Source organism: Papilio polytes, unplaced genomic scaffold (assembly GCF_000836215.1).
Source record: "Papilio polytes unplaced genomic scaffold, Ppol_1.0 DF821400.1, whole genome shotgun sequence".
NCBI lineage: Eukaryota > Metazoa > Arthropoda > Insecta > Lepidoptera > Papilionidae > Papilio > Papilio polytes.
Genome location: NW_013527804.1, coordinates 2325098 through 2337509, shown reverse-complemented (window position 1 = coordinate 2337509; position 12412 = coordinate 2325098). Strand labels below are relative to the sequence as shown.

General features: G+C 37.3%; 1 protein-coding gene across 1 annotated transcript in view; it reads left to right on the top strand.

The window, feature by feature from the left end:
* LOC106108707 (ryanodine receptor 44F) overlaps positions 1–12412 on the top strand; it is a 100506-nt gene that overhangs the window by 81393 nt on the left and 6701 nt on the right. Inside the window, exons 89-106 of the mRNA XM_013289967.1 lie at positions 9–68; positions 716–850; positions 1490–1669; positions 1982–2102; positions 2516–2626; positions 3412–3539; positions 4199–4329; positions 4756–4916; positions 5363–5564; positions 6181–6342; positions 6966–7122; positions 7694–7896; positions 7999–8202; positions 8672–8793; positions 10150–10249; positions 10792–10923; positions 11412–11505; positions 12037–12192. Of these exons, the coding sequence (XP_013145421.1) occupies positions 9–68; positions 716–850; positions 1490–1669; positions 1982–2102; positions 2516–2626; positions 3412–3539; positions 4199–4329; positions 4756–4916; positions 5363–5564; positions 6181–6342; positions 6966–7122; positions 7694–7896; positions 7999–8202; positions 8672–8793; positions 10150–10249; positions 10792–10923; positions 11412–11505; positions 12037–12192 (2559 nt within the window). The remainder of the gene's footprint in view (positions 1–8; positions 69–715; positions 851–1489; positions 1670–1981; positions 2103–2515; positions 2627–3411; positions 3540–4198; positions 4330–4755; positions 4917–5362; positions 5565–6180; positions 6343–6965; positions 7123–7693; positions 7897–7998; positions 8203–8671; positions 8794–10149; positions 10250–10791; positions 10924–11411; positions 11506–12036; positions 12193–12412) is intronic.

Genomic DNA, 12412 nt, shown 5'->3' with positions numbered 1-12412 from the left:
ACCCTCTCACGCAGCTGGTGACCACCTTCTGCCGCGGCGCAATGACGGAACGCTCCGGCGCGTTGCAGGTGAGTTGTACAATCGGAGAAATTGTCGGTGTTCCTTAAAAACTACAATTGTTTGAACATTTTTAAACGAAACGTGGGACAAAAATACAGCGTAGTTATGTGTCTATACGAAAAAAAGTCGGTTAGTGCTCATTATATCTTCGTTTACACTCACTGTTATGTAAATAGTTATTTGTAGGAAGAGGAAGCTCGTTGCAATCAAGGTAATTTTCCCTAAAGCGGAACACTTTGGATTTCCGAGATTGTAAATCTAATTGTTATTTATACGTAACTAAAATTTAAAAACTACAAGCCTATAGCAGCAAAGAAGCAAGCTATGGTAACGGTAGTTTTTATCCTATGGAAAAGGCTTTTATTGTCATTTGTGTAATAATAGACAATATTATAAATGTAAACAATGAAGTAATGTTTCTTATAATTCCATGCGGATAAAGCCGCACAAGTCTATACTAATATTATAAAGAGGAAAGATTTGTATTTTTGTATTTGTTTAAAACTCAAAAACTACTGAGCCGATTGGAAAAATTCTTTCACCTATTAAAAACAACGTTATCGCTGTGTAACATAGGCCGTGTTTTTTATTTTTTTTTTAATCCACGCAGGCGAAGTCGCGAGCAGATAGTATATGTCATACTTATTTTTTTCAGGAGGATCCTCTTTATATGTCGTACGCGCATATTATAGCGAAGTCGTGCGGAGAGGAGGAGGAGGAAGGTGGCGGTGAAGAGGAGGAAGCAGGAGGTGAAGCGGAGGGGGAGGAAGAAGGAGGTGCCAGTATACACGTGAGTGAAGTTTAATTAAGTTTTTAATGTAACAAGTAAGCACTTGTTCACGCAACTGATATTTTTACTAACAAAATTATAAAATTGCATGCAGAAAACAATGGAAATGTTTATGGTATGTATTCATAATTAAATGTCTTTCTATTAAACACATTTCACTTACCATCTCATGACATCTAAATCTATATTGAAGTTACAAAAAGGAAACATTTGTATTTTTGTATCTATTGAAAAAACTCAAAAACTACTGAGCAGATTTTAAAACTTCCTTCACCGTCAGAATGGTAATTTATCTGTGAGTAACATGGCTATATTTTTTTAATATCAAGCTAACATAGAAGCGAGCAACAGCTAGTCTATACCAATGTTATAAAGAGGAAAGATTTGCATTTTTGTATGTATATAACTTAAAAACTACTGGGCCCATTTCAAAAACTCATTCACCATTAGAAACATATAAGTGAGTAACATAGGCTGTATTTTTTCCTATTTTTTTTTAATATCACGCGGGCAAAGCTACATGCAACATTTAGTAAAATATACAGAACAATTTGTATATCTATCATTGCTATACTTATATTGGTAGGCAACTATCTATGTATAAAGCAACTGGTTCATAATATCTGGTGTATATTCCAGGAGCAAGAGATGGAGAAGCAGAAGCTGCTGTTCCACCAGGCGCGGCTGGCAGACCGCGGCGTGGCGGAGATGGTGTTGCTGCACATCTCTGCCTCCAAGGGGGTGCCCAGCGACATGGTCATGAAGACCTTGCAGCTCGGCATCTCTATACTGCGCGGAGGAAACATTGACATACAAATGGTATATCATCAGCTATACATCCCCACTGAAGGGGAGCCTTTCCTAAAGAGTGTATAGGCCATAGACACGCATCTATGAATTTCTTCGTCGATATGTGCAGGCTTCACGATCATGTTCTTCACAGCGAGGACCTCTGGTAAATTGTAACAAATTTTGAATTTAAATATCACATTGGTACGGCGGGATTTGGCCCCGGGATCTATAGATTACAAGTCAAGTGCTTTAACCCCCGAACCGATTCACACCGATGTGTCTATACTGATACTAATTTTGTCAGTTTCCTTAAACATATATTAACATTTCTTTCTTCAGGGTATGTTAAACCATCTGAAAGATAAGAAAGATGTCGGATTCTTCACGTCAATAGCTGGCCTCATGAACTCCTGCTCAGTGCTGGATCTGGACGCTTTTGAAAGGAATACGAAAGCTGAAGGTAAGTATCTACCTATAATATAATTGAACAAAAAATAAAAAGTTATTTGTAATTGATAAAAAACTACGGGTAAAAAAAATTTACCGAAAATACAATATTTCCTAAATTAAATCAAAAGAAATCTCTTTGTATTTTTGAATAATTTTTAACAAACAGCCTACGCTAACGATATGGTTTAGGCTACATATTTTTATGCTGCTAATCGTAAGAGTGAATAAATTCGAAAATACAAGCCAATAGTAGCAAAAAAGCAAGATTTGCCATAATAATTGTTAGCCAATCGCAAAGGTCATCGTTGTCAATTAAGCATTTGCATTTTGCCACTTGCATAGTTTTACGAATTGTAAATAATAAATAAAATATGCGGATAAATCTGCACGGGAATAGTTAGTCTACAATATAACGTGTCCTAGGTCTGGGCGTGGGTCTGGAAGGCGCTGCGGGAGAGAAGAACATGCACGACGCGGAGTTCACGTGCGCGCTGTTCCGCTTCATACAGCTCACCTGCGAGGGACACAACCTCGGTCAGTAACTCGTAAGATTAAAATTAAGACTAGTTTAAGGACGCTGCACAATACACACAGACTCACCTCACAGCGACATCACACACACCACAAAAATGGACGATATTTCGTATCAAGTAGCGAAATCAAAAAAATAATCAGCGATACACTCCACACCTTTAGATCAAATTACCACCAATACCACGACCACACATAAGACAGGCGTGAAGTGGAAGTAATTTCGCGTTTCGCCTGATGAGTGTGGTGCCGGAGACCTAATTTCAGTCCCTTTTCCTTTCCACCCTTTTCTTAGGAGGAAAGGATGGGGAGGAAAAGTGGATTTGGAAATGTCCTCTTTATGTGTTTCTCTTCCACCCTTAAAGAAGGGTAGGCAACGCATCTGCAATTATGGATGTTTATGGGCAGCGGTCGCTTTCCATTTCGGTGGATTCAGGTGGCCGCTCATTTGCCACCTAGTGTTATAAAAAAAAACCTCGGTCAGTACATAACTTAATACAAATTTCGCACTTGTATAACTGGCCACGACTGCGGATGATTTCTATCCATTAACCCGACTTACTTCGCATCATGTATTTAATTTGCCGAAAATTTATATAACTAAATGTGTATGAAGAATGAAAAGACAACTAGAATAGTATATCATATAGTGTTCTCATGATCATAACATTTCAAGCCATATGTACTTCTTATATTAATTATGTTAAAACTTATTTTAAATTCATAATCCTGGACAAGTATTAAAGCTGTCAGTTGAGCTTCTTGATTTATTTGTAATTGTACATCAGAATGGCAGAACTACCTGCGCACGCAGGCTGGCAACACCACTACAGTGAACGTGGTGATCTGCACCGTGGACTACCTGCTGCGGCTGCAGGAGTCCATCATGGACTTCTACTGGCACTACTCCAGCAAGGTATTTTTTTAGTGGTAGAGCCCGCTTTAACATCTTCGCACGAATGGGTCGGCTCGCCCTGTGCAATACCACGACCACACAGAAGACAGCCGTGAAGTGGAAGCAATTCTGCGTTTCGTCTGATGAGTGTGGCCGGAGGCCTGATTTTAGTCCCTTTTCCTTTCCACCGTTTTCTTAAGAGGTAAGGATGGAAAGGAAAAGTGGATTTGACGGTAGAGGAGACGCATGTAAAGGGGAAATGTCCTCTTTATGTGTGCCTCCTACGTCAATTAAGAGGTGGCAACACATCTGCAATTGCGGATGTCTATGGGCAGCGGACACTTTCCATTTCGGTGGATTCAGGTAGCCACTTGCTCGGTTGTCACCTTATATTATAAAAAAAAGGTTTGACACCACACTACCTGCAGCCCTTACTGCTGGACTTAGCAGTAAAGATACTTCAGCGATCTTATAATCAATATGGTACTTCATAATGACCTTTTAACTATGCTATGTTATAAGAAATTCATACTTATGTATCGCTTCTTACTGTACTTAGTTAGGCCTTTTTCTTCTAGCGTTGTTTGCCGAAACTTTAAAGCAACTTGGAGACATAAAAAAGAAAATTGTTTTGATAATATATAATGATCTCTTTATAACGTTATTTTTCAATATAACAGGAACTAATCGACCCCGCTGGGAAGGCGAACTTCTTCAAAGCGATAGGAGTAGCATCGCAAGTGTTCAACACTCTCACTGAGGTGATACAGGGTCCCTGCACACAGAACCAACAGGCCTTAGCGCACTCCAGGTAATAACAACTAAAAACATTACTATTCCATGTAAATTCATAGACAACACCAGTAGAGCAATAGCTAAAACTGCTTGTGTCGATTTATCTTTGCAAGGCTCTCAAAAGTTTAACGACCATTTTTGTCTCTTTACTTTTAGGGACGGTACATTAGAATAAAACTCAAAACTTGTGGTCGCTAATCTCAGTAATAACTTAACCTATTTGGGTCTAATTTTCTCTGCTGTATTGTAGTAAACGTCACTTAACGTTTTATGGCAGTATAACTCAATAAGTATAAAAATGTATCTATTTGGTGATAACTAAGGCTTGAGGCATCTAGCGCAAGGCCTTGGGAAAATGGACAACATAATTTACTATAGAATAGGGATGTATGGAAACTTAATCTATGTGCATATATGAATTAACACAAGATCTGTCTGTCAGGTTGTGGGATGCAGTGGGAGGTTTCCTGTTCCTGTTCTCGCATATGCAAGACAAGCTGTCAAAGCACTCCTCGCAAGTAGACCTCCTCAAGGAACTGCTCAATCTGCAGAAGGACATGATCACAATGATGCTCTCTATGCTTGAAGGAAATGTTGTCAACGGTGAGTGAGACTACCGACAGTTATGTAACTCTTGATAATAATATTTACAGTATATCATAAAAATTCATTTGCTGGTACTAACACAAGCCTAACTGAATTTCAGAATACTTTACTAGTTACTTAAAGAATTATTATTATTAGCTAGCTGTTGCTCGCGACTTCGTCCACGAACTTAAAATAGCCTATGTTACTCACTGATAACGCAGATTTTTAATGGTGAAAGAATATTTTTAATCGGCCCAATAGCTTTTTAGTTATTGCGATACACGCAAAATTACAAATCTTTTCTCTTCATAATATAAGTAAAGATAAAAAGGTAGATACTAAATACATCCTAAGGTCTCTTGTTGGACACTAACTTCAACTAATTGTGACATTAAAAGTATCTTTATGCTAAAATTACACTCAGAGATTACCCTTTAGTAATTACATAATAAATGTTGTAGGTACAATCGGCAAGCAAATGGTGGACACGCTGGTAGAGTCTGCGTCCAACGTGGAGCTGATCCTGAAGTATTTCGACATGTTCTTGAAGATGAAGGACCTGACGTCCAGCCCCAGCTTCCAGGAGATAGACGCTAACAACGACGGCTGGGTCCTGCCCAAGGACTTCAAGGAGAAGATGGAACAGCAGAAGAGCTATACGCCGTAAGTTTGTGAAGATTATCATTCTACTGGTTTCATAACAATCTATGAAGAGTTGAGATAACATGATTTGGTCCTCCATTTAGTGACTCCCTTGATAATCATCCACGCTACGCTATCGCTCCTTCTCTCCCTAGCCCTTCTTGGTAGAGGGTTTAAAATTCTCCTTGTCATATGCAATTTTCTCCTTCGCGCGACTTCGTATGCTATCTTAAAACAAAATAAGTAGCCCTCGTATTCTTCAAGATTATATTCTACACCTATATTATATTTCATCTTAATTTGTTGAACTAATTTGGAGATACGTAGTAACAAAAATCCATCCATTCAATCAAACTTTCCCATTTATAATTAACTAGCTTTCGCCCGTGACTGTCCGCGTGGAATTAAAAAACAAAAGTGAGTAGCCTATGTGTTCTTCCAGACTATATCTACTCCTATCCCAAATTTCATCGAGAACCATGCAATAGTTTAGGCTACAAACTCTAACAAACATCCATCCCTCCATCTAAACTAACAATTTCTCTTTCGATAGATACCATGTCAATAATTAACAAACAGTTTCAGTGCCTTCTTTTGTGGAACGAATAATCTAAAATATATCTTTTTCACATTTCAGCGAAGAGATAGAATTCCTCCTGGCGTGCTGCGAGACGAACCACGACGGCAAACTGGACTACATCGGCTTCTGCGACCGCTTCCACGAGCCCGCGAAGGAGATCGGCTTCAACCTCGCCGTGCTGCTCACCAACCTCTCGGAGCACATGCCCAATGAGCCCAGGTAACAATACAATGCAAACCAATATTCGATCCTTAAATAATAAATAAGAACCTCTTTATTGCCATCCAAGAATAAACAAAAGGGGGGGGGGGGCTCAGCTTAACTGAGACTGGTTGAGATTCAGTGACGACCTGTTTTTAGCCACCTCCCAAGATGTAAAAGGGAGCGTAGATAGTCGAAGGTCGCTATACCCTAGTAATAAAATAAGCTTAATAATCATAACATATTTGTCAATCTAAAGAGGAAAAGATCCTTAAGATTGATGAGAAAATTATCTTCTTTTGTGTAATTCATCATCTTTCCCTTATCCCTACGAAGGGTCGGCACAGTATGTGCTGTTCTTCCATATGTCTACCAGCCGTTGTATTTGAAACCACTCCGTTCTTCATCGTATCCTCTTTCACACAATCTGTTTGTAAATATCAAGTACTTACACCAATACCCTCGTGGTTGCTTCTGCTATTTTAGTGTTTTTTTTTTTAAATGGATAACGCGTTCTCTCATTTTTCTCTTTCCTTTAAAAATAACTGGAACTCCTGAATGTACTGAACATGTTAAGTGTACCCTTAGTATTGATTTATTATTAGAAACACTAAGGGAACCCTAATCATTGTTTATTCCAGGCTGGCCCGTTTCCTGGAGACGGCAGGTTCCGTGCTGAATTACTTCGAGCCGTTCTTGGGCAGGATCGAGATAATGGGCGGTTCCAAACGCATTGAGCGCGTTTACTTCGAAATCAAGGAGTCTAATATTGAACAGTGGGAGAAGCCGCAGATCAAAGTATGTATTATCATCATCATTATCATTGTAATTATTGTCATTGGCTGATTTTGTATTAAGGGCTAAAAATTATGTTCTTATAAAAAATAGTGAACTTTGACCTATAAGATGGCTTCCACAGTCTTGAATTTATCGTTGATTCTTTTAGAAAAACTACGATAAACCTATGCCACCTGAATCCGCCAAAATGGCGAAGCGACCGCTATCCATAGACACCCGCAATTGCAAATGGCTTGCCTACCTTTATCCGATGGAGGAGGAGACGCGCATAAAAAGGATATTTCCCCTTCCTATGCATCTTCTCCACCGTCAAATCCAATTCCCTTTCCCATGCCTCCGAAACCACACTCATCATACTGTACACGAAATTGCTTCCATTTCACGGCTGTCTTCTGTGTGGTCGAGATATTACTGGGGCGAGCCGGCCCTGCAGTGCTAAGATTTTTGTGCTAAAATTTTTATTTAATTAAAACTGTAAATTTTATTATGTTGTACTATGCAAGCAAAATTATTAAATTCAATCTAAAATGAGAAGTCCTTGGCAACTAATTCAAAAATTATCTTCTTTCAGGAATCGAAGCGCGCTTTCTTCTACAGCATAGTGACAGAAGGAGGTGACAAAGAGAAGTTGGAGGCGTTCGTCAACTTCTGTGAGGACGCCATCTTTGAGATGACGCACGCTTCCGGCCTCATGGCCGCCTCGGAGGAGACTTCAGGAGGACCTAAGAACAGAGAAGCAGCGTATATGTATATGGGCGATGATGATGATGAAAGGTACAGTAAACTCCGTATAACGTCACAGTAGCATCAACTCTATATAACGTCGCAAAATACTACGTCTTTGGTAATGTGACTTAATATTTATTATGTTTTCAGAGCGGGTAAAGATCCATTCCGTCGAGGCTTCCAATCTGTTAAAGATGGCATCTCTACAGCATTCTCGTCCTTATCTCCATCTAACATAAAGGCGAAAATCGCAGATCTTCAGCAAATGCCTCCCGCGGAACTCGCGCTCGGCTTCTTCAAGATGTTCTTCTATCTCTTTTATTATTTGGGTTACGGCGTCCTTGTTGTTGTCAGGTGAGTTTAGATCTTATTGGAATGGGTTAAAGTTCACAATCGATTGTAAATGAATCGGGTGTTTTCATTCCACGCAACTTTCGATGCAGCCATTGGTAAATGCTTTGTGTTAACTTTTTAAATGTTTTTTTTTAGGCCTTTTTGCTTTGACACATTTATTTTTTAATGTTTGCACCTATATTTATATCATTACAATTTTCTGATGTATTTATTTTTACATAATAATTTAATTAAATAGGGATAAAAAAAATCTGAATTAAATTTTAATTACGTGCTTATAAAAAATGGCTATTATCAGTTTCGGCTTGTTAATTTTATCGAAAAATAATTCTCTAATCAACATTCTAATTTATTTTATTTAAAATTTTCTTCTTTTTAAAAATCTTTCAGCAAACTAACCTAAAAAATAACTACGAGTTTTATATTTATTTTTAATACAACTGGATTTAAGACATTATTTTGTCTTCAGGTATATATTCGGAGTACTGCTTGGTTTAATGCGAGGTCCGCAGACGGAGGAACCACCGCCAGAGCCCACGGAGGAGGAGAAAATTGGTCAGTTGAAGCACAGGTTTCTGAGCCAACAACAAAGTAAGACACAACACTACACATTATACGCTTCGTCTCACAATGTCTGCAAATAAAACGCTTTAAAGAACTTCTGAAAACAAATATTACAAAACTTCTAGATATTTAATATGAAATGTACAATCGCGGAAATCCGTAGTGTTCCACTTACAGAAAAAATATTTCTTGCAAGAAAACGAGATAAACTTAGGTAGCAATGAGTTATTCAAACGAGGGGATAATAATAAAAGCAATTAAGGCGGTTATTTCAGAAACCGCACGCATAGTGAGTAGGTTCCTGTCTCTGCAGCCCTGACCACTGGTTGCTTGAGTCATTGGTAAAAATAAGAAATCAAAGATATATAGAAAGCAATTAAATGAAAGACCTTTTTTAAATAAATAAATAAGACTTTTATTGCCACAAAAACAAACTACAAATGAAGTCATACATTCATCAACCTTAAAGCTAGTAAAAAAAAAATGTGGCAAAAGGCGGCAAAGTCAGCTAATGCAGACACAGGCCGTTTCTGCGCTGGTTTTCAGCTGGCCTTTTTACACAGGTATTTACACATAAGTTGGGCGACTTAACTTTGATAGACATTAAAAAAAGAAAATTAATATTAAAAAAGTATTTATGTAATGATATACATTAAGGTTTTAATTTACAGGGTTTTTCGCGTACAGTCATATTTAAAAAGTTGCTTCTATTCTTGATTCCTATTGGTTCTTGTTTCGCGTCGTCTCAATGCGTATGTTCACATGAGTATACATTTGAAGGTGGGACACCGTCAGATTCCCCGATTGTACATATAAAACATATTTTAGACGAAACTTCGATGTTCAAATGTATTTTATGAATTGGCTAATAATTTTTGCCGTTAATTCAACGTACTAAACTACGGAATGCAGACTTACAACATAACATTTAAAATTTTGGTAATCTAAAGTTTCTATTATTTACTTTGTGATTTCTCATAACAAAATATCTGTATTTGGAATAGTAACACAATCTAAACTTTTATGTCGCTTACCCTAAACATTTACACAAATAAACAGCTGTTTGGAAATGTGTTCGTTTTTATTAAATTTTGTTAATACTTGTATATAAATGATAATTGGAAAAGAAAACGATAGTAAGATAAGACCTGAAGGGTCTACCAAGAATATTTGATGAAAACTCTTTTGCTTTATTACGAAATTAAAAAAAAACATACAGACGAATTGAGTACCTCCTTTTGGGAAGTCGGTCAAAAAAACATTGGCATCGTGAATGCACGAGGACGTGATATTTCTTGAAAAAATCATGCTCTGTATAGTACGTTTAATCTTTAGATTATCTATTGTCCTAATTTTAATTATCCTTTCTTCGTTATGAACCAGGTCCATCTCGTCATCTGCCAGCACTACCGCCTGCGGACGACACCGGACAGATGCAAGTCTCCGCTTTCGGACTGGACATCACTAAAGAAGATAACGGACAGTATGTACCACAGATAATCTTACTGATATAAATGCGAATGTTTGGATGGATGTTTGTTAGAATATGTAGCCTAACTGCTGAACTTATCTCAATGAAATTTGGCATAGATGTAGAGGATAGTATGAAAAAACACATAGGCTATTTTTATTTTAATTCCACCCTGACAGAGTTGAAAGCGAAAACACTATACTAGTAGAAGATATACTTATCATTACCACCTTATTATCGTTGATTAAAAAACTCAAGTAATATTGGTCATGATATTTATACGCACATCATATAAAATTTTCTAGGTTATTCGATATATTGTTAGCATTTAAGTAAAAAAGAAGTAAAATGAAATAGAATCAAATAGCATTTTTATAAAGAAAAACTTATCCTAAAGGCGGATATCCACAGTCTAGTAACGCATAGGCACGTTATACAAGGATGCAAGTTGGAGGAGTAGTTAAGTAATTTTGGCGAATGGTTCTTGCTGTTTTAGCGGGTTTTTTCTATTTATGATTTTATAATTATTTCATCATTTTATTTTCTATTATTAGGATACAAGTGAAGCCGCACGAATCACCATCTACATCGTCTCCATCATCAGGTGAAGAAGCGGAGGTCTCACCTGACGAGAGCGTCGAGCACACGGAGGAACAACAACCGCCCTCACTTATAGACCTGCTGGGGTAAAAATATTAACATTATAGACTTCTCAGTTATATTCTATCACGTTATTTCTTAATTTAGGCTTTCCTGTACGGCTTTATGAGTATGAAGTTATAAAAAACAAATTAATTGTTTACATTTGTGAAATTTTCACTTGCAAAAGTCAAAATTCAAATTCACAAATAACAATTAACGTTACCAGCAACCTTGCTTCCTTGTTGATAACTAATAGTTTTGTCCCTTTCCCGCACGACGGTTTTCTCCAAATTAATTACTCTCTAAGTTTTATACTGTGAAAATATATAGCCTAAAGCGTAGGGCTTTTATTAAAGAAAGAATTATTCCAAAACATTATGTGATTGCTGACATCCTATATGACTAAGTAGTGTGTGTTTACGCTTGTATTAGTATAAATATAGATTCTTGTGATATCTTAATTTAAATCTTTGTTAGTAACAATTTAATGGAATGTGTTGTAATCTTTTAAAGCAATTTATAATTGTTTCAGTGGTGAGCAAGCCAAGAAACAAGCACAAGAGCGTATGGAAGCGCAAGCCGCACAACAAGCCGCCATGTCCGCTATCGAGGCTGAGAGCAAAAAGGTAACAAACATATACGGCGTTATTACGATTATACTCATGGGATCATTTATATAATATAGCAACTATTCATTAATGCTTCCATAAAACGGAAAGAGGAGAAAATGTTTCGGAAAAAAGGTAAACAATTTATTTATACAAATTTTTCAGTTATATCGAATTACTAGGTTTCACTCGTGACTCTATCATTGTGGACATCAAAAAAAAATAAAAATAGGTAGCCTTTGTGTTCTTCCAGGCTATCCGTTTCATCCATGCCAAATATAATCATGATCCGTTCAGTTTTTTAGGCTGCAAACTCTAACAAACATATATAAATTTTCGCATTTATAACATTAGTAAGATAAGATTCGCTTAGATTTAAATCAAGGAAACGATAATTCTCTGCTGAATATACTAAGAAGCCATTAAATAATTTCCATTTGTGCGCATATCCATCTAACTCCAGTAGTCGGTAACTGTTATTTCCATGACCATTATAGTTGCGCTCCTAATCGCTCAGTGGAAAGAGTGTTTAATGTCTTATTGGTGCAGGCGGTGCAAGGGCCGGCGCCCTCTGCGTTGTCGCAAGTGGACTTGTCTCAGTACACGCGGCGCGCGGTCTCTTTCCTCGCGCGTAATTTCTACAACCTGAAGTACGTCGCGCTCGTGCTCGCATTCTGCATCAACTTCGTGCTGCTCTTCTATAAGGTACAGTTTTCATATATTATCTACTCTTGACTTCATGTGAATCGCTGCGGAAGACACAATTTTTGTGTTCGATCGCTAATTGAATTGAAAAGAACTGATGTATGAAATTGACTTAGATTGAATGAATATAAAAAAGGTTGGCTCAATTGATATTAGTAAATGGATCACCGCGAATTTTCTTGACTGTACAAAAGATAACTCAAACCTAATTTTTAAAAGG